This window comes from Triplophysa dalaica, chromosome 2 (genome assembly GCF_015846415.1).
Source record: "Triplophysa dalaica isolate WHDGS20190420 chromosome 2, ASM1584641v1, whole genome shotgun sequence".
NCBI lineage: Eukaryota > Metazoa > Chordata > Actinopteri > Cypriniformes > Nemacheilidae > Triplophysa > Triplophysa dalaica.
Window position 1 is genome coordinate 986,197 of NC_079543.1, and position 26,238 is coordinate 1,012,434.

Genomic DNA, 26,238 nt, shown 5'->3' on the forward strand with positions numbered 1-26,238 from the left:
TTGATCTGATTAATGTATTATATATTCTTTTCAACGATAATCTACAAGCTCCCCATTCAACCCCAGATAAACATCTTAAAATATTTACTCCTATTTTACATTTCTTGATCAGTTTTTTAGCATGTATAGCAAATGTCAGCCTAGATTCCATCCATACACCGAGATATTTGACTACTGAAACTTGCTCCAGGTCCTGCTTATATCACTTTAACTTAACCTAGACTAGAAATAGACTAGAATAGACTAGAACAATAGACTTGAAATATGTGACATATAAAGCGATTTTCAGTAGAAAGTAGAAACATGAACATCCATTGTTTAACACCCAAAAAACATCATCAAAGCCTTTAAAACAGCAAAAGACTGGCTCTTTTAAAACAACATAAGGACATTAAGCATGATGAAGGTACAAATAAGCAAAGAGTTTAGTGCTGAACAATGTACAATGTACACAGAGAGAGAAATAATGAAAACAACTGCAGAATATCTACAAGTAACAGTCCAAAGAGACGTGAGCATCAGGACACACAAGCAAAGGCTGAGAGACTATATACCAAACTATAGATCATCATAATAACACACATCTCTCTCAGATCCACACATGTGATCCACACTTTGTAAAATACATTTACAAAGCAAAATACAATTTCGGTTGTGTCTTAATGTACTCGTGAATAAAACACAAAGAATCGTTCCTTATTTTTTTCTGCGCTTCTCCAAGGTCAGTTTCCAAATAAACACAAGATGTTTTAATAAAGCGCACATACTGTAAGTGTGAAGAGAGGCTAACAGAGTAACACAGAGTCGTAAACTCTAAAGCCAGCGTATAGATGTTTAGTGAATGTTGTGTAGAATGTGTGTAAGTGTGTGAGTGTGTGTGTGTCAGAGACGCTGTAGAAGGACACAGTGCCGGCTGGACCGTCCACATACACCCCGACTCGATTAGAGAGAGGTGAAGGAACACACACGTCTGTTATTTTATTATTGTGAGAGGCAGTGAATCCTCCATCAGAGCAGTACAGACTCCAGGAGTTCACGTTGATCCCACATCCACCGCTTCTCTCCTTCCTGCCGATGCTTTTATACGTCACAAATATGTCAGCTTTCCAGGTGAATTCAGCCTCCCAGTAACAGCGTCCGCTCAGACTCTCTCCACACAACACTTGCTTGAAGCCCTTAAATCTGTCTGGATGATTAGGATACGGCTGCTTCTCGATCACATACGTCACCTTTCTGTTCTCTTCAGACAGCATGAGATGAGGGTTTGCTGTGTTTGGATCCAGCGTGAGATCACGCGCATCTGAACACCAGAAGACACATTTATAACACAACAAGCGCTAACTCAATCAATCCGTGTGTGTGTGTGTGTGTGTGTGCAGACCTACATTTTTGAAGTCCTGCCTTCATCATGAACTCACTCCTGTGTCTCACACTAAAAGAATCACAAACACAAAATGAGCCTCTAGTCAGGTAAGAAAAACTCAATTAAAGTAACTCTTCTATCATAGATACAAATGCAGTCATTATTTATTCTCTCTCAAGGTCGTAGACCTGCATGTGATCTTTCTTCAGTGGAACACAACAGAAGATATTTTGAGAAATGTGTCATTGGTTGTGTGTTCATACAACGGAAGTCAATGGACAACAGAAACACACCAACCACACACACAGACACACACTCAGGTCAGTTTGTGTTAGTATTAGTGTTGTGTGTCATACTTGAGTTTGTTGAGTGTGTAGTTTGGATCATCTTGATAAGCGAGCAGCTGAAGTGTTGAGTGTTGTGGGTGGTTGTAGCTCAGGTCGAGTTCTCTCAGGTGTGACGGGTTTGAACTCAGAGCTGAAGCCAAATAACAACATCCTTCATCTGTCACCATACAACCTGATAACCTACAAACACACAACAACATGTTTTATAATATTCAGATGATCACTTCTTTTGATAAATCAGTATATAGAGACACACACCTCAGTATCTGTAGATGACAGTTTGTGTTCTTGAGAGCATCAGAGATCAGCTTCACTCCTGAATCCTGAAGATCATTGTTACTCACATCAAGATCTCTCAGAGGACACTCAGAGGACTGAAGAGCTGAAGATAAACTCTCACAACACTCAGCTGTCAGACTACACATGGACAATCTAAACAGAACAGTAAAGAGAAAGTTATTAATACCATCACACATTTATTCAGGAGACCGTAAACTCTGGGCCAGTCTGACATGTTCTCCTAAAAAAGCAAGTATGGGAATTTGAAGAAGGTTAATAAAACAACGAGTAGGAAAAGGAGTATTTTTCCAATTCCATGTGGTGCCAGAAGAGACATCAGCAGATGCATCAGCTCCTAAACCCAGTGAACACAGAAGGCTCTTATGACATTACCAGTTAGCCATCATTCAGTCACTGTAACATTCATTAATACAATGTTGTGACGACATCTTCACATCGTCTGGTTTTAGAGTCTTGGCTAAAGTTTCTGAAATGTTGTGACCACTAGTTAAAGCCAGTATATTCACATGCCATATATAATTATGGATTAGCCCATATCATGTACATATAAAAATATTTAAATCTGAAAAGTCAAACCTCAGTTTCTGTAGATGACAGTTTGTGTTCTTGAGAGCATCAGAGATCAGCTTCACTCCTGAATCCTGAAGATCATTGTTACTCACATCAAGATCTCTCAGAGGACACTCAGAGGACTGAAGAGCTGAAGACAAACTCTCACAACACGTAGCTGTCAGACAACAGCCTGCTAACCTACAGACAATAATAATCACAAGTCATTAACACTCCAGCAACGTAGCTGAAATCGGATTTTGAATCAATGCAAGAACTGCAGTGGTTCATGTTTATAACAGCTTAGGGGCGTTATTAAACACAATACGAAGATATTAAATCATTTCAAAATATAAAAAATAAGTTGCTTGAAAAAAACATATGTCAGTAGTACTGAAATCTTTTGTCACTCTGTGAGAAGGTTTTTGTAAAAAAAAAATTAAACCATCAACCAACTTACATAATATAACATAGTATACGTGTTTATGTTGTTATATAGTCTACATTTTAATAAGAATGGTGGAAAATGTAGGAAATAGATTTTTCATAATAGTGTAAAAACAGACAAATAAGTAGAATGTACTGGATTACTTAGCTCTTTTATTAAACACCACTATTATATAGCTGACAATATGATTATATGACTTAACGCTGTCATTGTGCATGCTTTTAAGTGTGTCTCAAACAAAATAGGTACTGAAGTGGATACATAGCACTTTACACGATTATATAAAACCTGCTATGTTGAATAATTGATTAGCAAAGAACCAAGTGTGCCAATGTATCCATTGTAATTAATGTTGTATCTTTCCTCAGTAATTAGTTCATCTAAAAGTCAAACCTCAGTATCTGTAGATGACAGTTTGTTTTCTTGAGAGCATCATAGATCAGCTTCACTCCTGAATCCTGAAGATCATTGTTACTCACATCAAGCTCTCTCAGAGGACACTCAGAGGACTGAAGAGCTGAAGAGATGATTTTACAGGACTCAACATTGAGATTACAGCCTGAAAGCCTAGAGGAGAGATACAGAACAAACTCCTGTCAGGGCTCTATCAGCAGTATTCTGAACCGTCTGAAGGCGATCTATGGAAGATTGATTAATCCCCAAACAGAGTTGCAATAATCGAGCCTTGTGGTGATAAAACCATGTATTACTCTTTCAAGTTTGTAAATGAAAGAAAGGACTTCTTTATTTCAAGGGTTTGCATCTGACGAAAGCTTGACTTAAAAACTTGGTTAACCTGCCTCTTAAGCTTTAGGGCACTATCCAACACCATGTCCAGATTTTCCACATGTGGCTTGACATAAAGTGCTGGAACACCAAGATTTACATTTGAAGTACTGTGTATGTCAGAGGGGGTGAACACAATAACCTCAGTTTTACTCTCATTCAACCTTAGAAAAATCTGAGACATCCATCCATAACATCCGAGAGGCATGTGGCCACCTGTTCTAGACCATTCTTAGGTTCACGTGTAAAATGTATTTTTGTGTGTCAAGTGCAGAACAATGATGACTAAAGCCATACTTTTCAAAGATAGTCCCAAGAGGGAGCATGTATAAAGAAAACAACATGGGGACTAGAGTGGAACCTTGTGGAATCCCACAGTTCAAAGGTACAGCAGAGGATCGAAATTTACCAATATTAACAGAAAATCTCCTTGCAAAGTAGGACTGAAACTAACGTAGGGCTGAACCTCTGTGACCTACTATCTGCATTTAAAGGGACAGAAGAACATTATCCTCTACAGTGTCAAATTCTGCCCTTAAGTCTAAGAGTACCAATACTACCGAATCTCGAGTCTTAAATATGTCATAAAGCACTTTTAAAAGAGCCGTTTCAGTGGATTGAAATTTTCTGAAGCCTTATTGGAATATATACAAATTCTTGTAATCGGCAAAGAAACTTTGGAGCTAATACAAAACGACTTTACCTTAAATCTTTTTAAAGAAAGGTAGATTAGAAATGGGTCTGAAATGAAAGTGAAAGTGAAAGTGACCAATTTGTCAGTTATGGTGACCCATACCCGAAATGTGACCTCTGCATTTAACCCATCCAGTGATTAGTGAGCACACACACAGCAAGTGGTGAACACACGTACACCCGGAGCAGTGGGCAGCTTTCACTGCAGCGCCCGGGGAGCATGTAGGGGTTAGGTGCCTTGCTCAAGGTCACCGCAATCATTACCCGCCGGCCCTGAGGATCGAACCGGCAACCTTCTGGTCACGAGTCCGACTCTCTAACCATTAGGCCACGATTGCCCCACGAAATGTGACAAATCAGATGAATCTTAGTAAGGCCTCTTAAGTCTGGGTTAAACAGAAGCATATTTCTAAAAAATATCCTTTTTGTGAATATATTACTTGACCGATTGCATGCCCACAACCCTCTTGCCAATTAAATCATGACTGTACTGTAATACTCACAGAGCTCTTGTGCAGTTGTTGACAGCTGGTACGAGTCTTCTTCTGCCCTCCTGTGTTGTGTTGTATTTCTTCGGATCAAACTCATCCATCACCTCCTCTGACATCTGAAGCATGTAGGCTATTGCTGAACAGTGAGCAGCAGAGAGTTTCTTCTCTGAGTGTTTGTCTGATCTCACAAACTCCTCAATCTCTCTGTTCAGAGTCTGATCATTCACTTCAGACAGACACAAGAACAGATTGATGGATCTTTCAGCTGAGAGATTTTCCTGTTTAATTTTCACTTTGATGTGCTGTGTGGTGTTCTTGATGGTTTGTGATGTGTCCACAGTTTGTGTCAGTAGATCCTGTAAGAGTCTCTGATTGGAATCCAGTGAGATGCCCAGAAGAAATCTCAAGAGAAGATCCAGATGACCAGATTTACTCTCGAGTGCTTCATCTATAGCACCTCTTATTAGTGACTCACAGGGTGAGAATTCCTCCAGACTGCCCCCCTCACAGTCACAATCCCCTTTATACCAAAACAACTGCTCATCATTGACTGCATGCATGTAAAATATGTAAAACGCAGCGAGAAACTCCTGAAAGCTGAGATGTATGAAGCTGTAGATCTTCCTCTGATGAATGACAGATTCCTCCTTAAAGATCTCAGTACAGATCCCAGAATACACTGAGGCGTCAGTGATGTCTATCCCACACTCTCTCAGATCCTCCTCATAGAACATCACATTGCCCTTCATCAGCTGTTTGAAAGCCACTTCAGCCAGTTTCACAATCACTTCTCTGTTGATCTCTGGATCTCTCTCTGGATCATACTTCTCATTCTTCATCTTCATCTGAATCAGCAGGAAGTGGATGTACATTTCACTCAGAGTTTTGGGGATTTCTTCACTGTGATCTTGTGTCAGGATCTTCTGAAGCACAGTGGATGAGATCCAACAGAAGACTGGTATGTGACACATGATGTGGAGGCTTCTCGCTCTTCTGATGTGTAACATGATTCTGCTGGCTTGATGCTCGTCGCTGATTCTCTTCCTGAAATATTCCTCCTTCTGAGCGTCGTTGAATCCCTGGATTTCTGTCACACGCGTGATGTATTTGGAGGGGATCTGATTGGCTGCTGCTGGTCTGGAGGTGATCCAGATGAGAGCAGAGGGAAGCAGATCTCCTTTCATGAGGTTTGACATCAACACAGCCACTGATGAAGTGTCAGTCACATCAGAAACTTTCTCACTGTCTGAAAACATCAGAGTCATTCTGCTTTCATCCAGACCATCAAAGATGAACACAACTTTACACTCCTCATAAATCTTCGAGTCCACATCTTGAAGTTCAGGATGAAAGTCCAGCAGAAGTTTGTGAAGACTGTAGCGATGCTCTCGAATCAAGTTCAGCTCTCGAAACGGAAGCAGGAACATGAAATCTACGTCCTGATTGGCTGTTCCCTCGGCCCAATCCAGAATGAACTTGTGCACAGAGACTGTTTTTCCAATTCCAGCGATGCCTTTAGTAAGAACACTCTTGATTTTGTCTCTTTGATGTGATTGAGCTTTAAAGATGTCATTGCAGTAGATTGGAGTGTCTTGTAAGTCTTGTGTTCTTCTGGGCTTTGTCTCCATGTGTAAAACCTCATGTTCTTCATTCACTCCTTCACTCTCTCCCTCTATGATGTACAGCTGTGTGTAAATTCTCTTCAGGATGGTTTGATTCTCTTGTGCTTTGATTCCCTCAAATAAACTCTCATACTTGTTCTTCATAATGCTTTTGTGTTTGTCTTTGACTCTCTGAAGAACATCATCCACTGATTCATCATGACAGTCCTGATGCACGACTGGAGACAGATCATGTTTATGTGTAATGTTTGATCTACAGACAAAGAACAAACAGATAATATGATTGTAAAATATTTAATATATAAATCATATGTTCATGTAAATAGTGCATGTACATACTATTTATGATTGGTATTTTAAGTTTATGGGTCAGTGACAAAATAGAGAAAGATGAGTTTTAAAAGCATGCATCAGATATTTTCACATGTACTTTTATTTTTGTGTAATTACAAATAAAATCTGCACAGTTTTTAAAAAAAGTTAAGACTGGAGGTACCTGAACATGTCAAATGTGTAACTGCCAATGAATTAGAAATATTCAATATTTTATCCACATAGAATAAATGTACACATACTCATAAAAGTATTTGGTAAAATATCACAAGAAAATAAATTGTATAACAGTATAATTTTGAATGTGTTTTTGCAACATTGTTGGGGATATATGATTAAAACACAAGAGTAATGTTGGACAAACTATGTAAAAATGGCTAAATACTGTACATATTAATACACTAAACCAGATGCTTCTCTTCTCTTACACATTCATTTTTCTTTATTTAATCATATTTTTATGAAGAATTCTGGTTACGTCAATTGACAAAAACCCGTTACATCACTTGACCATGTTGCTTCTACAGCCAAAGACCAGTTAGACTTGTTTGTTAAATACATTAACACTGAAAATCAAGCATGATGGGCAACCAGTTTAGCTGAATTGGTTTTATTTTCTCAATGCTGAAAACACGTCTGATAACTACCAATCATTGTGTCCCGCAGTGTAAATACAGTTGAAGGGTTAAATTCAGGGTTAGAATGACAATTCAGTCATGAATTACTAATCCTGAAGTCGTTTCACAACCGTAAGACCTTTGTTCATCTTCCGAACACAAATTAAGATAGGTTTACTGCTTGTCTTGACTAGCCTAGTAATTTCGAAATATGAATTAAATTAATCGATTTGGATCGCAAAAAATTCATATGTATCAGCATATATCAGATCGCTGGTGGAAAAAGAACTAATGCAAGATTATGCCAAGCTTGCTGATATGTTTTATTGAGAAATTCACTTTTTTAAACCTTTTAAATGTAATTACACGTTATACTCACATAAAGTCAGATGTTTCTATTTTATCACTGAGTTCAGGAGGGAAGCCCATGGAGTTCTCACTCCTCAGAGAGACAACACTGGGTTCAGGAGATGACGATGACGTTTTCTGACTCTTTCTCTTCTGTTTCGTATGAGGAGCAGTGCTCTCTTTGTACTCCATAACGAAATAAAAATGACCTCAGATCTGTACACAGAAACACAGAAAAACTCAATTAAATGGAAATAAAATGACTTTGTATCAGGGCCCGTGTAGTGTAGAACTAAATCTTTAGTGTCAGGTTTAGAGATAGACGACACTTTGCTGTGCCACAAACGGGATTTTGGATGACGACATTGACATTGACCAATCACTGAATCGATTTCCTATTTTAAGAATATTCTCTGATACATCCCAGTTGAATGGTGAAATTCATTAAAGGCTTTTATATTCAACACAGATATGACAATAAAGACTTTTTAAGAGTTTACATTATGATATAGATTAAAGATAAACAGATTTCCACCATTTCTTAATTATCCATTTTATAAAGGTGCTGAAATTTTTAGTTTTAGTCTTTGATTTAGTCGAGTAGTTTGGCTTTAAATACAATGTTATTTTCAGTAAAAACTTCTTGCGTGTGAAATCTGATCGTGTCCCTGGCCGAAAATCGTGGTGGTAGGTCGGTATAAATCGCTTTAAATATGTGACAATCCAAAAATGCATTCAGATTGATGTGTAGTCTATGTCTTAGTCAAACTTTATTATCCCCGAAGGGCAATTTGTTTCACAGTCAGCAGTAAACCTTATGAAATAATGACAAGCACCATAACAAGAAACAAAAACAAACAAAAACAATGACTTCCGTTAATAATATCCATAAAATTATTTGTAATTTAAAAAAGTGATGGCAGCGGGTATAAAATAGTTCTTAAATCTATTGTTCCTACATAAAATACATGTCAACAGTTCTCTACGGTTGCATGTATAATGTCACATTGACTTTTAGCTACGTGTAATTCTATAAATACACTTCTGTGAATCAGTACTGAGGGAACTAAAGCCCGACCGATTTATCTGTTTGCCGATTTGAATCAATAAACAAATAAAGTACAAAGACTGTCACTGGAGGTCACTGATTAAATTATATCTTTAGTAAGGTTTAAACTTCATTTAGACAGTGAAGACTATCAAGTGTTATTTTACACTTTTCATTTCCGTACCAGGTTTCTATGAACCTGAACCGCCTGAAAAAGCACTGACTATTTTTATTTGTAAATTTGCTTCACTATATACTGTATATATTTTATAACTGACTGATCTTCAATATTTGAAATGTCTGAGTTAGGCTAATACAAATTGGACTATATATACTAGATATGTACTATGGTATACACAAAGAATATCTGCCTTTTTCTCCTCCCCAATATCAGCATCGTGCCCCCACACAAAAAAACACATCGGTTGGGCTCGACAGAGGATGTCCTCCAGTGACGTCCTTTACATGTGCATTTTTAGTCCATCACGACCCTCTGTAATATACTTGTGAAAAATGCTTTGATTAATACCGCAATGAATCATTTTAGTGCCCCAATTAGTTTAAAATATATTGTGGATCGACGTCCACTGACGTCCTTTACACATCACGCAAGACCCATTGTAAAATGTTAAATCTCGCGATATTTCTAAATCCTGCGATCTAGCACTTGGGAAGTGCAGTTTGGTTTGTTTCCAAAAGTGATAGAGTATAGTATTGCTATGTTATGCTACTTGAGTGTGAGGGGTGGTGGTCAACTTGAAAAGAACCCATTGAAAGCTATACTGTAATACAAGGTAAGGACACTGAAAAAGAAATCTTGTTCTTTATCTAATCATTTATTTATGTCATTTATATTTGTTCTATTTAGAGGACTTCTCTGTGAGAACATCAGGTTCAATGCCACTGTCACAATGTTTACAGCGTCTTTCTGAAGGACACCACAGCGGCATTGAAGACGCAGGGGCAAATGCTGTTTTCTCATATATTAATCTAACATATATTCTTTGTGACAATTTAGACTCTTAATAGAATTTGTGGTCTTGCCATGATCCAGAATGCTAGTTACTTGCTGAAGTTCATCTTTCTAACCAAACAGCATGAAACGCAGTAGGCTACTCTTCAGGTACCTTTGCTACACATAAAAAAGTTTATTTTAATGTTATTAGTCATTTTTATTGGCATAAGATTGCTATCAGTGTTGTGTAAATTACTCTGAAAAAGTAATTAATTACTAGTTACTCATTACATATTCAATAGTGTAATTAGATTACTGTCCAAATTACTCTGTCCAAAAAGTATTTAGTTACTCATTACTAATTTCTTTCTATATCCTACGTCAACCTTGATTAGTTAAGTGATTCAATGAAACGGCTTCTTTAATTCATTCAAATAAATAATATTATTAACTGACCAAAGTATTACAAATGTGAGAATTATACATTAAAGCAGATTTTAAAGTAAGACTTTGAATTTTGATGTCAATTACACTATTGCACACACATATATTTCACAAAGTATTTAGTTTAATTACATCAAAAGTAACTATAATGAAATTATAGTAGAAACAAAAGTAATCACTTACTTTACTTTTTCAAGGAAAAGTCATTCAAATACAGTAACTAATTACTTAGTAACTAGTTACACCCAACATTGATTGCTATAGAGACAAATATTGTGTTATACATGTTTATAACAACCTGGTATGTCATTGAATCCTTCTGTCGGCTGAAATTTAAAAGGCTGATTTTCGCGCTTCTGTACAGTGACGGTTAAATGACGCTTGGTTGTATAAAACATACTCACACCTCAAAAAATGTCCACGAAGGCCAGTTAAAGATAACTTTGTGACAACTTCAACACACGTAGAAACATCCAACTTTTGATCACGTTAACGTGCTTTAAAGGTTGTCTACATTATGACAAGGCTGGTGTGTGTTTGTCTTATGACTACACGTGGTTTCACAACAGAGGAGTTTCCCTCATGAAACGATCTAAGTAAACGAGCGGAATAATCAAATATAACGATCATAATCTTTTAATATGTAAGTTGTGAACTAAATGCAGAATCTCTGGTGGTTTTTGTGATAAAACTGTGATATTGGTTTTTAAGTTCTTACCGTAAACTGCGCACTTGTCATCAGCTCGAGTGTAATCGCGGAGTTTTACTTTCGTTTTTACGGGATCGCTGCAGAGACCACACACATAACACGGAAGTGTTACTTAGTGTTTCTTACTTTCATTTTTTACATTTAATTAAATGAATGTGCTTTCGGCTATCAGAAGATACTTTACACGATTACGATCTATTAACTGTCAATATAATTAATCAATTCATATATATTTAAAACCAAAACTCTACAACAACACATTATTAGCATATTGCAATACTTTGAATTTCATACATTGAAAGTATAAACACTTGATTCCTATATGTGACACTGGATCACAAAACCAGTCTTAACCGTCACTGTGCCTCTGATTAACAACTTCAAAGACAATTTTTTCAATATTTAGATTTTTTGCACTTTGAAACGGTCGTATCTCAGCACGATATCATATTATAACAACTCAAACATCAATAGAAATCTTATTTATTCCTGTTTCAGATTATGTAAAAATCTTAATTTCGAAAAATTTACCCATAAAACTGGTTTTGTGGTCCAGGGTCACATATATGGAAATGAATTATTTAATGAATTACATTGTATTTGCCAGTAATTTATTCATATATAAATGTTTTGTTAGGGCATCCATATTTTTTCAGTTTTTATAATATTCATATTTGTCATTATCAGTAGAATAATGGAAACCAAATCTAAACATGATTAAAACTGAGCTTTTCGCACAAAGTATAAACAAAAATTCGGCTAATATAGCCAATTAAAAACATCTCATGTGGGACCTCTCATAAGACATGATTCAACTCAAGCACTGAATATACATTCAATATACATTGCATTAAAGTCATTCCGCTCCCCAGAGATCTAGAATCCCTCGCCCATCATTGAAGTATTTTGCTGTCAGTAACTGTTTTCTCCATCTATGATCTAGACTTCAGCTCTACCGCTGGTTACTGTCACGTGCTGCACGAAGACAAACGGATGAAGATCCAAACGAAGCTTTATTTAAAGACGTAATCCAAAAACAAACAAATTCAAAGGGCTAAACCAGAGAAATCCGACAAACATGCAAAACTAAGAACCAGACAATAAGAGCATGTATAAATAGACCCAGATAACAAGACGCATGTGAACACAATGATGGCAGATGAGTCGCGCAGAGGGTTATGGGAAATGTAGTGTGTATTGGCTGTCCGGGTGATGAGGGGAGTGGCCTATAGAGGGCACTGCAGCTGGTGACTGACAGTTACTGTCTGCCACAGATAATCCTGATGTGTGTGGTTTTTGTGTGATAATGTGGGGATTTCATAGAATTCTTTTTGTTGTTGCCCAATCTATCTTTATAGTTTTTTAGCACTTAAATTTGTAAAAAGACACGAAAGTCACTTAAAAAATACCTAATGGATTTAACAGTCTAGACTATTGTAAATAATTCATTCACAATATTTAGGCTTTGGTCCCAGATCCCCCCGGCCCAGCATCAATTCGAGCACCGCTGTCAACGCAGTTTTTCTCTCATATACTGTCTACATATAAATATCAAAATAACTGGTGTCCGGTTTAGACACTGTGTTAACTTGTGTTCTTACTGAACTTTATTGTTTTTCAGTAACATGATATAATAAATAACAATACGACAATAATCCTGATCATCCTTTTTTCTTATATGTAGTTTTGTGTAGATTTCACAAACTGCAAAGAATTTTTCTTAATCATTTATTTAGATCATTGTACATTTTATACATTGGACTCAGTTGGACTCATTTGTCTTTGCTGAACATATTCTCCACCACATTTATCTTTATTTGAAGGATGACTGAATATCTGGCCCGTATTCTTAAAGATTTTTTGAATCCTCTAAGAAAGCTCTTAATTTAGCTTTAAAACTTCTACGTAGGAGTCTTAGCTAAAAAGTGATTCAGGACCAATCTGAGAGAAACTCTGAGCAGGGAAAAGTCAAAAACTTTAATCTTATTGAGGAGGCGGGGCTGACCCCGTTGCTATGTATGACACAGTCTCTTAAAGACTGTGATTGGTTGGTTGACCAAGAAGGGACAAAAAGAGTGCTTTAAAGTATAGGGTCATTAGTTTGAAATTGCACATGTCTTTTTTCCTGTTTAACCATACACAGGCGCACACACACACTATATATATGCATGTATATATATTCTTTATTTTTTTATTTACCATCCTGTTAATATCAACGTATTTGATAGAAAATAAACAGTGACACAATAAGTTTCTGTAAGTGCTGTAAGTGTTTGTGTGATCAGTATAGAAGGTTGTGACAGAACCAAATCATCTCTGCTGCACAGCTGCATTTCTCCAGCTGCTAAATATGTAAATGTAGTGATTTCTTCTATTTCTGATGCTATGGTATTTCTGCGCTATCTTGGAGATGTTAGCGTGTCTCTGATAGGACCAGTCACAAACATCTAATGTGTTGAGTCTTTTTAACTCACTGTCATTCAATCTTTATATTTTATAGCGCTTTTACAATTTGCATTGCATCAAACCAGCTGTACAAGACAACCTACCAAGATAACCAAAAGTTGAACACACACACAAAACAATAAAAAATCTGACAAAACCTTTAAAGTAATATGGAAATTGTCATGTATTGCAATCCACATTTCTTCTCACTTTTTGTGTTTCCCAACTCCTGAAATGTTGGACCTTAAGAGCTCTTTTAAGGTATAAGATGCTTTATGAATGACTATTTTCTTCACTAGGATCTTTTCTGTAATTCTAAGGAGAAACGGCCACATTTCTTAGAAATTTTTCACTAGGAGCATCTCTTTGCCCTAAAATTTTCATGAATACGGGCCCTGAGCTTTATGAGTTTAAAGCAGCTTGTAGGCAGTTGGAGCGTCAATATAGGGAATCTGGCCTTACGGTTCACAAACTTATGTATGAACGGCATTAGTTTGAGAAACATAATTCCTTGAAAATTGCAAAAACAGAGTTTTATTCAACAATCATTAATAGTTGGGTATCTAATCCACGAGTATGGTTTAATAACATCAATAATCTCACTCAACCAATCAGAATCAGAAGAGCTTTATTGACAAGTGTGCTTGCGCACAATTTTCTTTGGTGTAGGGAGCTTCTAGTACAGACATTCAACACAATGACAATACGATACAATAATTATTACAGTCTAAAAGATTCTAAATTATAAAATAAAAGACTATTGTACAGAAAATGGGGGAGAATCACATATAAGAGACATTGTACAGGGTATCAGTATAGAAGATGAAGAAATACTAGTGCTTATTGCCTTACCACAGAGCAGTGCAATATTTAAATAATTCTTAAATATTTCTCATGCAAAATTTAGAACATTTATAATACGATTGCATCTGTCATCTGAGATATTAGACCTGCATCCCTTTACTTCTCCTCCTCTGTTTTCAAGTTTTACTGCTGTTTGTTTTGATTTAGTTTCCAAATTGGTTTCAGCAATGAATCCTTAATCTTCTTTACTTGATCCACTTCCTACTATTGTTCTGAAGAAATGTCTGCCAGTGATTATTCCTAATTTTGGCAGGGGAGGCGTGGCCTAGCATAGGAGGGGGAGAGAGAGACAGGAAATCGGCGAGAAATAAGTAGGTCAAAGGCCGATTGTAAACACATGTCTGTTGTTACAGTGATTGGCGAGAAGAGTATAAAAGTCAGCACGAGGTGAGGATCGAGAGAGAGTTTGGCTGAGGACGAGACGGTATCGAGAGGACGCTTACCGGAAACAAAGAAAGAAATACTTATGCGCCAGGAGGCCATAATTAATTTTTTTTTACTTTTGCTTTATGTTTTGTCTTTTGAAGAATAAAAGAATCTTACCAGCCACGCCGACCCTTTCTCCTTCCTTCCTTCCTTTGCAAAGAACCCCACTTCACTCATATTAAAGCAATTGTGAACACTTAAAGTAGGAGCAGTCAAACCAGTTCCGACATGTCTAATTTTAGGCCTATCACAAACCTGCCAGTTGTTGCCAAGGATCCTGTACGTGTGGTAGTTTCTCTGTGACCAGATTACTAGAACCTTTTCAAACAGGGTTTATGTCTGGACACAGTATGGATGCCCTTCTGAGGGTAATGAATGATGTTGTTAAAGCGGATTCTGGAGCTTATGGCATTTTGGTTTCGTTAGATCTCAGTGCTGCATTTGTCACACTATACTACTGGACAAATTACATAAGTGGGTTGGTCTCTCTGCTTTAGTTTTACAATGGTTTCAATCATACATTTCAGAACGCACTTCATTTGTTTATTCTGGTACAAACAGATCTCAGACTGCTCCATTGTGGTAGGGCGTCCCTCAGCGGTTGGTATTGGGTCCTACACGTTTTAGCATTTATGTGTTGTGTCTTGGGCACATTATTAAAAAAATGGTCTGGGGTATCATTACTATGCCTATGATAGCCAGATTTACATAAGGACTCAACCTGATGTTACATCCGCACTTTTGACTTTATCTGCTTGTTTACTGGAACTACAGGTTTGGAGGCTTTGAACTTCCTAAAGATAAACTGTTCAAAAACTGAAGTTCTTCAGATTGGTACCTCAACTGCTGTAAATAGATGTAATAATTTTAAACAAAACTAAAATACAAAGTTTGTTAAGCCGTTTGTTCATGATGACCGGTCACAGGAAGTTGATTATTCTGACATGTCCCTGATAAACTGCAAAGCCAGCATATAGAGGCTCGTCGAGTGTTGAGTTAATGTGGAATGTGTGTAAGTGTGTGTGTCTGTGTGCGTTTGTGTCCGAGACGCTGTAGAAGGAGAGAATGCAGGCTGAGCAGTCCAAATAAACTCCTACTCTATTTGAGAGAGATGAAGGGGCAGGTATGTCCAATCTTTTATTATTGTGCCTAATGGTGAAACCATTGTTATTGGAGAAAATGCTCCAGGATTTGTCATCAACTCCAAACATACTGTCACTTGCTTCTTTCCTGCTGATTCCTTTATACGCCACTGCTGTTCGGGCCCACTCACCATATTCAGCCTCCCAGTAACAGCGTCCAGTCAGACTCTCTCGACACAACACCTGAGGAATACCTTCAAATCTGTCTGGATCATTAGCATACTGCTGAAGATCTTTCACATGTGTCGCCTTTCTGTTGTCTTCAGACAACAGGAGTTTACAGCTGGCAGTGTTTGGATCCAATGTGAGATCACACGCATCTAAACACAAAATTAAAATGTAACTGTGGTGAGGAAGGCAGGACGAGAGCCGTGAGGAGGGACCGGTGTGCACACAGCTGATTCAAACTATCAATCACAGCACCGGCCCCGCATATCTCACGGAGGAAATCAGGAGCATAAGAGGATGAGTGACAAGACTGAAGAGAGAGGACCGAGCCCGGACATTTGTTTTACGTTTGTATTTTTGTTCTTGTGGCCAGCAGTTGACCGTGAGGGGGCTGCCGGCATTTTACTTCCGTGTTATTGTTTGTTTATTTTGATTAAACCTTATTACAGTAACCAGAACATTTTCTCAAGATAATGTGAGCTGTGTGACATGGTTTAGCTAAAAGCATTTATAATGCTAAAAAATACTACGTTATTTATTTTCTAAAGAACAGTAATTTTGTTTAAATCTGCGGTAGTTTCGGGGAGATTCAGAGGAGCGGATTTTCGGCTATTCGCATAGGCCCCAATTTCTGTGCAAGAATAAAGGGCTCCTCTTACCCCGCCCCTAAACCTCACGTCACAAAGTCAAATCATACAAAACAGAATAATGAGAGCGTATAGTAGGAATTTATATCAGATTGCGTTGATATACATGTACATTTATGTTTATGAAAGATACCACGTAATAGTTATGATGCCGATTTGAAGCCTGTGTTGTTAATGGAGAAATCATGTGACCATGAGAAACAAAGCTTCACTTTCACCAGGCCTGTCAGAATGTCTGAACCATAGCTTTTTTATGTGTTCTTGCCCTTATTCAAATTTGGGTCACACATAATAATGCATAGAAAGTATTGTATGTACATATAATGTATGTGTGAACTATTGAATCGTGTGAATATTAACTCATACTAATGTTTATCGGCATGCTTGAACTGGTAAATTTATAGATTATATTGACCATTCATACACACGTTGTACTCAAAGCTACACATAACATTACAATTCATCTGAATTTCATCTGTGGGTGGCTTCTTCTGATGGAGCTTCATCCAGAAGTGACTGCTATATTAAAGGACGTTATATTAAAGGCGTGATGACCAATCAAAAGTTGTGCCGACAATGTCACGAATTTCCGTGAAACTGTGTTGCAACAGAATTAATGACCTGACATGAGTGATTCATTCTTTACATCATTGTTTTAACTTCATAGTTCAACTATTGTACATCTGTAGTGTTTGGGATTCTTGACTTTTTTTAATTGACAGATAGACAGACAGACTGACAGATAGTTATGCCTTTTTCACAAGCACCACTAATTATGTGCATATGTGAGGAAAAGAACCTACATTTTTTTAGTCCTGGTTTGATCCTGCAGAGTCCTCCATGCTCCAAACTACAAACAGACAAACATTCAAACATAAAGAAAATATTTTGATTGATGTTTTAAATACAATATAGATTTTTTTAAGTAAAGAAAACAAAAGTAAAAATATTAAACTAGTGTTACTTTATAGCTATAAAGCTGTGAGTAAACACACTTATATTTATACACTATAGGGATGCACCGATGTATCGGTCACCGATATTAATCAGCCGATACTGGATTCATTTAACAACATTGGCATATCGGCAATAGCATGAAAAATTAAACTGATACTTGTTAATTTACTTCATGGAGGCAACGAGCTGCATGTCTGAATAATCCAACGTCTTTCTCTGAGCAAAATAATTAAATAGTAACAGCGCAGACTTTATTTGTGTTTATAACAATTTTAGTCAAATATGAGTTACTGTTGTTAATAAAATAATTATTGGATATCAAAAATCACCTTTCAATCAGGATTGTTATGTTTCCTTTTTGTATTTTAACTTGTGCTTCTTTTAAAATGTTAAATGGATCCAATTCATGTTCGGTCAAATTATTGAATGCAGAAAAAAACTAGCTAGTGTTGTAAATTACTAAGCAATTGACCAATATCGAAATCGAAGGATAGTTTTTTTTTTAAATTGTAAGCACCCAAAAAAATTAAACGGTGCATCCACTTTATACCTTCTATTTATGAATATCTTTGACATTTTAATCTTACAAATAGATGTATATTACAATAATTATAAATCCATATGTAACTTTTAGGTGCTCACTGTGAGTATCTTTTTTTTCAGTTATAATCCACATTCAACATTCTACAGCGGAAGAACAGCAGCTAGAATGGGGTTTGAACCTATCATCTCTGTAAAAGGTCAATTAACTTGGCAAATGGGATAGCATACCAGTCTCCACCCCGTAAAAATAAATTGTGTTGTGTGTCATACTTGAGTTTGTTGAGTGTGTAGTTTGGATCATCTTGATAAGCGAGCAGCTGAAGTGTTGAGTGTTGTGGGTGATTGTAGCTCAGGTCGAGTTCTCTCAGGTGTGACGGGTTTGAACTCAGAGCTGAAGCCAAATAACAACATCCTTCATCTGTCACCATACAACCTGACAACCTTAAAGAAAAAGAAACATTAATGCTTACATCATAGGTCCTATCCTGTTGAAGTGCTTAAGTCCTCAGACACACCTCAGTATCTGTAGATGACAGTTTGTGTTCTTGAGAGCATCAGAGATCAGCTTCACTCCTGAATCCTGAAGATCATTGTTACTCACATCAAGCTCTCTCAGAGGAGAATCTGAAGATTGAAGAGCTGAAGCGATGATTTTACAAGACTCAACTGTGAGATTACAGTCAGCAAGTCTGAAAGAGAATAAAACCATTTTAGAAAAACTTCACTTGTCACTTTCAGACTCTTCACTAAACATGACTGTAATACTCACAGAGCTCTTGTGCAGTTGTTGACAGCTGGTATGAGTCTTCTTCTGCCCTCCTGTGTTGTGTTGTATTTCTTCAGATCAAACTCATCCATCACCTCCTCTGACATCTGAAGCATGTAGGCTATTGCTGAACAGTGAGCAGCAGAGAGTTTCTTCTCTGAGTGTTTGTCTGATCTCACAAACTCCTCAATCTCTCTGTACAGAGTCTGATCATTCACTTCAGACAGACACAAGAACAGATTGATGGATCTTTCAGTTGAGAAACCACGTCCATCTTTGATCTTCTCTTTGATATATTCAGTAGTTTTCTTGATGGTTTGTGATGTGTCCACAGTGTGTGTCAGTAGATCCTGTAAGAGTCTCTGATTTGACTCCAGTGAGATGCCCAGAAGAAATCTCAAGAAAAGATCCAGATGACCAGTTTCACTCTCAAGAGCTCTATCGACTGCTTCTCTATGCAGAGCATGAACAACATCAAGAAACTGCAAAGTGTTAGTATTTTTGATGACATGGTAGTAAAACGCGTAGACCGCAGCGAGGAACTCCTGAAGACTGAGATGTATGAAGCTGTAGATCTTCCTCTGATGAATGACAGATTCCTTCTTAAAGATCTCAGTACAGATGCCAGAATCCATCGAGGCGTCAGTGATGTTTATCCCACACTCTCTCAGATCCTCCTCATAGAACATCACATTGCCCTTCATCAGTTGTTTGAAAGCCACTTCAGCCAGTTTCACAATCACTTCTCTGTTGATCTCTGGATCTCTCTCTGGATCATACTTCTCATTCTTCATCTTCATCTGAATCAGCAGGAAGTGGATGTACATTTCACTCAGAGTTTTGGGGATTTCTTCACTGTGATCTTGTGTCAGGATCTTCTGAAGCACAGTGGATGAGATCCAACAGAAGACTGGTATGTGACACATGATGTGGAGGCTTCTCGCTCTTCTAATGTGTGACATGATTCTGCTGGCTTGATGCTCGTCGCTGATTCTCTTCCTGAAATATTCCTCCTTCTGAGCGTCGTTGAATCCCTGGATTTCTGTCACACGCGTGATGTATTTGGAGGGGATCTGATTGGCTGCTGCTGGTCTGGAGGTGATCCAGATGAGAGCAGAGGGAAGCAGATCTCCTCTCATGAGGTTTGACATCAACACAGCCACTGATGAAGTGTCCGTCACATCAGAAACTTTCTCACTGTCTGAAAACATCAGAGTCATTCTGCTTTCATCCAGACCATCAAAGATGAACACAACTTTACACTCCTCATAAATCTTCGAGTCCACATCTTGAAGTTCAGGATGAAAGTCCAGCAGAAGTTTTTGAAGACTGTAGCGATGCTCTCGAATCAAGTTCAGCTCTCGAAACGGAAGCAGGAACATGAAATCTACGTCCTGATTGGCTGTTCCCTCGGCCCAATCCAGAATGAACTTGTGCACAGAGACTGTTTTTCCAATTCCAGCGATGCCTTTAGTAAGAACACTCTTGATTTTGTCTCTTTGATGTGATTGAGCTTTAAAGATGTCATTGCAGTAGATTGGAGTGTCTTGTAAGTCTTGTGTTCTTCTGGGCTTTGTCTCCATGTGTAAAACCTCATGTTCTTCATTCACTCCTTCACTCTCTCCCTCTATGATGTACAGCTGTGTGTAAATTCTCTTCAGGAGGGTTTGAGTCTCTTGTGCTTTGATTCCCTCAAATAAACTCTCATACTTGTTCTTCATAATGCTTTTGTGATTGGCTTTGACTCTCTGCAGGGCTTTAGGCTCCTCCGTGTGCAGAGTGAGCGTCTGTAGGTTGATGGGCGCCTGATTGTATGAGTCAGTTGAGCTCAGACTAGACTGTATTTTCCCACTGTTGAGAGCATACAAAGAAATGTGAAAATAGCAACAACAGTCTCCTTTTCCAAAGGTAAATAATAAAGTAGATGATGTAGGCTAATAAAGTAGACTGCCCATATTAACTTAATTTAGTTGACATAAGATTACTGTTATATGGTTTTACATGTTCACAGATAACAATGCAACTGCATGATTCAGTCTGTATCTCAAAATTGAGGAGATATCTAAAATCAATTTCACTTCATATGCATTCTCTAATCTGATAGTTATCTTATCATGAAACGACCAGGCGTAAACCCTGCTATACATTTTTCTCAGAACTTTCTCAGAACATTCCTGATGGGTCAAAGACTTTCTAAGATGGTCACAATGTGGAGTTTTTCGAGGATTGAGGACATGTTTAGGGGATCATTCCTATAGGACATTCTCTTAACATTTGCAGGACCTTTAGGAGACCAAACTACACGGTTTGGTGCTAACAGTTATGTCATTTATTTGTCCTCTTTTTGGGATTTACCATCTGGCAATGTAACTGTCATGTCCCAGGCATTATTTTATTTATTCAAATAGACAATGTAACAATACTTACATTGCAAAATAACCAAAGACGGTAGAGTTATCAAACATATTTGTATGTTAAATCATATAACAGTATTATGACTTGATCATCAAGTGTGTCCAGATAGCAAGAGGGCAGATGAAAACACACTCTAATCGTTCAAATAATTTTCAGGGCATGAGCATGATTTTTGGAATCGTTATCATTTACAATTGCTTTTATTAACTCAAATGGGGTGTCTGTTGGTGAGATGTTTGCCTAGCAGGTCATGTTTGCACATCAACGCAACTAAGGAAATGTTTTACTGAATTATAAGCCACTTCTTATTCTTAAATTTTTTTCAAGTTAAGTCAGCTTTATTGTCAATTCTTCATATGCACCAGACATACAAAGAAGCGAGAGGACGCTTTCTTATTTACCCGCAGTGAAACAGATAAAGTGCACAGGCACAACAGATATTACAGACATTCCTATATACAATAAACAATATACAAATACAGTATTATATTAATCAATACTAATTAAATTAAAAAGAATTGCAGGGTTTTGCAGTACGTTTAAGTATCAGTATGTTGTGCAACAATAATCTAGTAGCAGAGCTACTGCAAGAACTTTGCAGGATATTAAATGACTCATTCCGAAACTTATAGCTGTAACTACTTAAAAGTAACTTAACTACCATCAAGCTTCAGAAAAATGTTGTTAAGTTAGTAGAGTCGCTATTCCCCAACACTGGTGGAAGTCGTGTTTTAAAACTATGGTGTAATTGTTGAATGTCGTCTGCATTGTTTCACTTTCATGTGTCAGTACCTTTCATTCAACCTGGGGTCAGGGGTCACTGCTTCATCACTAAATGAGGATGGAAAGTCTTTCATGGACTGATGACTCTTCACTGACACACAGCTGGTTTCTGAAGTTGCCGGTCTGGTCATCTCGATTTGATGAGCATCATCCTCTTCTATCTTTTCAACCTCATTCACCTTGGAGTGACTCATTTTGCTCTTGATCTAAGATCTTTATGTAAAAAATAACAAAACAGAAGGAATTCACAAGTGTCATACTCCAATTGATAAAGGTTTTGTGTGTTCAAGTGGCAAATATGAAGGTAATAAAAGACTGTAGAGTTGGATTTCAAAACATGTACAATAAATATTTTCACATCAACTCAACTGAATTGAGATGGTCTAACCTTACCTAGTTGCATTTCCTGTCGCCTGGTATAGAACGAGACATAGCACCCTGATAGCACACATACATCCGGCAGACATCCATTTCATGTCTGCATTCACATCTGCAATACCTCATGGCAGGGGCACAACTGCAAATTATTTGCCCCTCCATCCACAACCCCAACCCAATCCAGAAAACATGCAAATTAAACATCGGTAGACAAGTAGTATATTCCGTTTGGAGTCATTCTCGTTATATTTTACATCATGTCAAGGTGACAGTCAGATTTGTATCTATAACAGAAGCTTAAAGGTTTAATTTACAGAAACACTTTTCCAACTGCTTCACAGAGCAACAGATATACAATTCTGAAAAGATAAATAACACAAGTGAAAACTAATGAAAAATGTACTGTATATAAAACCTCATAAAAGTACATAAAGTTAGTGCACAGAAGTACACAATAAATTAGGCTGCAACTAATGATTATTTTGATAATCGAATAACCGGACGATTGTTTTTTTCATTAATCGGATAAATGGCTAAAAAAATGGATTCTTTTGCTTATAATATCAAAATAAAAATCCTAAAATAAGGCTATTTATTGAATACTTGGAAAAGTGAGTTTCGCTTATATAATCTATAATTTTGTTATGTAATACCTTTAATAAAAAAAGTTTGTCCAGTTTTAAACGATAAAACTTCGTTGAACATCTCTAATATAAGTAACAACCAAGTTGTAGCCCATTAGAGATGTGCTGGTGAGGAAATGTTCCCAGTGAATAATAACTCATTTTCATCTTCAATGTTAGACATTTAAATTATTAGCCTATCTTTCCTTCAGCAAAAAGTGTCATTCTTTTTGATAATAATGAATAATGTCAATAAGACACAAGTAATGATATACTCTAGGCTCAAACAAAAAGTATTTTTTCCCTGGCATATATGCGTGATAGTGGGAGACTTAACAGCTTCAACAACCTTCTCAGATTACTTTCTCGACTGTAGATATAAGCTCATTCACAAACAAAATTATTTTATAAGCGACAGAGATATTTGGAGGTGATCTGATATTAACAGTTAATAGCCTATATCATATATTATGATAGTACCTGTAAATACCTTAATGATGTAGATATACCAATCAATATTTATCCACTTGCAAATTTTCCTCATTTACTGTCCATTATCTCTTTCACCGCTATTGACGAGTTATCTCGTCATTAAAAAAACTGTTCCCGCTATTACGGCAATCAGTGTTTGTACTGTTGTACTGTAGGTGGTGCTGTTACACACCTTTGGGAAAAAGTACAGAATCCCAGAACCTAGAACGTACATGTTTTAGCGGTTTTTAATGATTGTTCTGAGTGTAATCTGGGTGGAATCTTTGACAAAAAAACGTAATTATCTCAGCTGTTTAATCAAATGATTTTTGAAGAAACCTACCCATATCCAAGGAGTGATAAAAAAGAACAAATGAAGATAGAAGAATATGGTTTATTTTGTTTCAACTCAACTCAACTTCATTTATATAGCCCTTTTTACAATTTTCATTGTTACAAAGCAGCTGTACATGAGACATATTGACTACAAGAAAAACAGCTAAAGGCATATACCTGTAAAAACAAGAAAAAGGTGAAAACAACAAAAGACAGACATACAAATGCTCCACACACACAATATGCATACATACTTACACACATTGACATAGACGCACACACGCAAACACACTCGCACACACGCACAGTGAAAGCACACATTTGAGATAAAGGAGAGAGAACCACAGGTCAAATATTAAACGGACTATAAATTCTTAAATGCAATATTAATTATGTCTAACTTCTGAATTCTAAAGCAGAGACTCTGTTCTTTCATTGGACATATAATTTGTCCATATATTGTTTACAGAAAGTGTACTGTGAGCCATAAAAGTTTGGTGAGAGGGCTGGCAACTTTTTTTTTAATGGCTGGCGGGGAAATAGTTAAGGCCTACTTGTTTTTCATTTTCTCGTTCTGTTCAGCCCCTCATGACGTTTCCTTGCTTTATCCAGTTGGTTATGTGAATGTCGCAGAGTTAGCGGTTGACAACTTGTTTAAATAAAATATATTTGTTGAACTTGTTTAAAATGTTAGAAAAAAAGTTAAACTAAAACATATTACATTATTAACTTTTTCATTCTATTTTTTATTATTTATAAAATTTAATAAAAAAAACTTTGAAGAATATTTTGGCAAAATGCACCGCATATACTGCATACCCCATATTTGACGCAAATTCAAAAGCAGCCTTTCAAGAACACAGCCCTTCAATAGCAAATGACTGCAGTTTTATTGGTTTGATTGATCCTCTATTAAGTCAATAACTAAATTCTTCACAAAGCTTCAGTTTACACTGCAAACACAACTACACTACACGCATTCAAAAATCAAATGTGGTTAACTTACGTGTATGTGAATTAAATGAATACATTTGACTAAATACATAACTCATCGAAGCACTCACATATAGTTTTCAATACACAAAAAAAAAGGACCTCTACAATCACTTAATCACAAATGACTTGAATTACTCACTTTTCTGGCGTGTCTCACAGTCCCTTTGACTCGAAGTAAACCAGTTTATTATTTACTTACTCCAACAGAACAGAACTGAACTTATGAGCATGAGCAGCTGATATTGAGTTGTTGCAGCACCGGGTCACCAGTAGACTGAACCGAGAGGTGCAGAACATTCAAGCTCAAACCTGTGCTCAGCCTTATGCTGTGGTTTCCGGGTTGAACGACATGTTTCCTGGAAACAGTGTTCAAAGGGTTTTGTGATATGTTTTCTCTTGTTTGGTGGATGTGTCAAGAATTTCAGCCCAACCAGCAGCAACATGTGTTTAAATGTGGAATTCACCATTCATGACGATGTAGTTGATGATACACATATACTGCAACACAGTGAGAGTTTGTAAGTAAATGTAACTAACACAAGAGCACTTATTGTTTGCACATGTTTATTTACATTAAAGGCAAAATAACTGAGCGTATAAAGCACACGTATAGATCTGGAACTTCTTTAAGTTTGTCTTAATATCATTTAGTAATCGTAATGTCTGTTGGTCCATATCTTTCCTTATGAAGGTGTTCGCATACACTGATTAATAAAACAAAAACACTGTACATATTTTGCTATTGTGTTGTGACACTTTCATAAAACTTTTCTACGATAGTCTGATTATATAATGGTAAATATTACAATTTCATAGCACAACAACAGCGATCTGCAATAATGATAAGCATCCTCACAATAAAAAGAATAACGTCTTGATGATAGGGATTTTTTTAAAGCGGATAAAAAAGCTTGCAAGCTTTGCAAGGTGTGATAATGTAAAACATATTGGAAAGCGCTCCTCGTTCTCAAGTTAAACAGATACTTCACCCAAAAAGGAAAATTCTGTCATCATTTACTCAGATTGTTTCAAACCTGTATAAATGTCTAATGTCCAGTCCACATACACTCCTACTCTATTAGATGCAGGTGCAGTGCTGTCTTTGTGTTTATTATTGTGCCAAGCCGATACATTACATAGCTGCAAGATAAAAAATATCCACAATACACAACTAAACTAATATGTGCTCATGAACTAATTTTAAAATAAAATTCCTAAGCTAAAT

At 36.9% G+C, this 26,238-nt stretch overlaps 2 protein-coding genes across 4 annotated transcripts; both read right to left on the bottom strand.

Annotated features, from left to right (window-relative positions):
* LOC130436867 (NACHT, LRR and PYD domains-containing protein 3-like) lies at window positions 1-11,112 on the bottom strand. 2 transcript variants are annotated; one of them, XM_056767875.1, is made up of 9 exons: window positions 11,063-11,112; window positions 7,929-8,113; window positions 4,990-6,852; window positions 3,401-3,574; window positions 2,587-2,760; window positions 1,969-2,142; window positions 1,720-1,890; window positions 1,386-1,432; window positions 1-1,300 (listed from the first exon to the last, which is right to left on the bottom strand). In XM_056767875.1, exons 2-9 carry the CDS (start codon window positions 8,087-8,089, stop codon window positions 786-788), a joined length of 3,279 nt encoding a protein of 1,092 aa, XP_056623853.1. In that variant the 5' UTR covers window positions 8,090-8,113; window positions 11,063-11,112; the 3' UTR covers window positions 1-785. The 2 variants fall into 2 exon arrangements, with proteins under 2 accessions (XP_056623853.1, XP_056623844.1); XM_056767866.1 differs by lacking the exon at window positions 11,063-11,112 and adding an exon at window positions 10,749-10,797.
* Window positions 11,113-14,127: 3,015 nt separating this feature from the next.
* On the bottom strand, window positions 14,128-25,298 carry LOC130436963 (NACHT, LRR and PYD domains-containing protein 3-like). Of its 2 annotated transcripts, XM_056768024.1 has the most exons (7): window positions 25,153-25,298; window positions 22,219-22,422; window positions 19,015-20,862; window positions 18,761-18,934; window positions 18,516-18,686; window positions 17,549-17,595; window positions 14,128-16,250 (listed from the first exon to the last, which is right to left on the bottom strand). In XM_056768024.1, the coding sequence occupies exons 2-7, from the start codon at window positions 22,401-22,403 to the stop codon at window positions 15,709-15,711; spliced, it is 2,967 nt and encodes a 988-aa protein (XP_056624002.1). In that variant the 5' UTR covers window positions 22,404-22,422; window positions 25,153-25,298; the 3' UTR covers window positions 14,128-15,708. The 2 variants fall into 2 exon arrangements, with proteins under 2 accessions (XP_056624002.1, XP_056624010.1); XM_056768032.1 differs by lacking the exons at window positions 14,128-16,250; window positions 17,549-17,595 and having other exon boundaries at window positions 18,522-18,686; window positions 18,847-18,934; window positions 25,153-25,296.
* Between the last annotated feature and the right edge of the window lie 940 nt (window positions 25,299-26,238).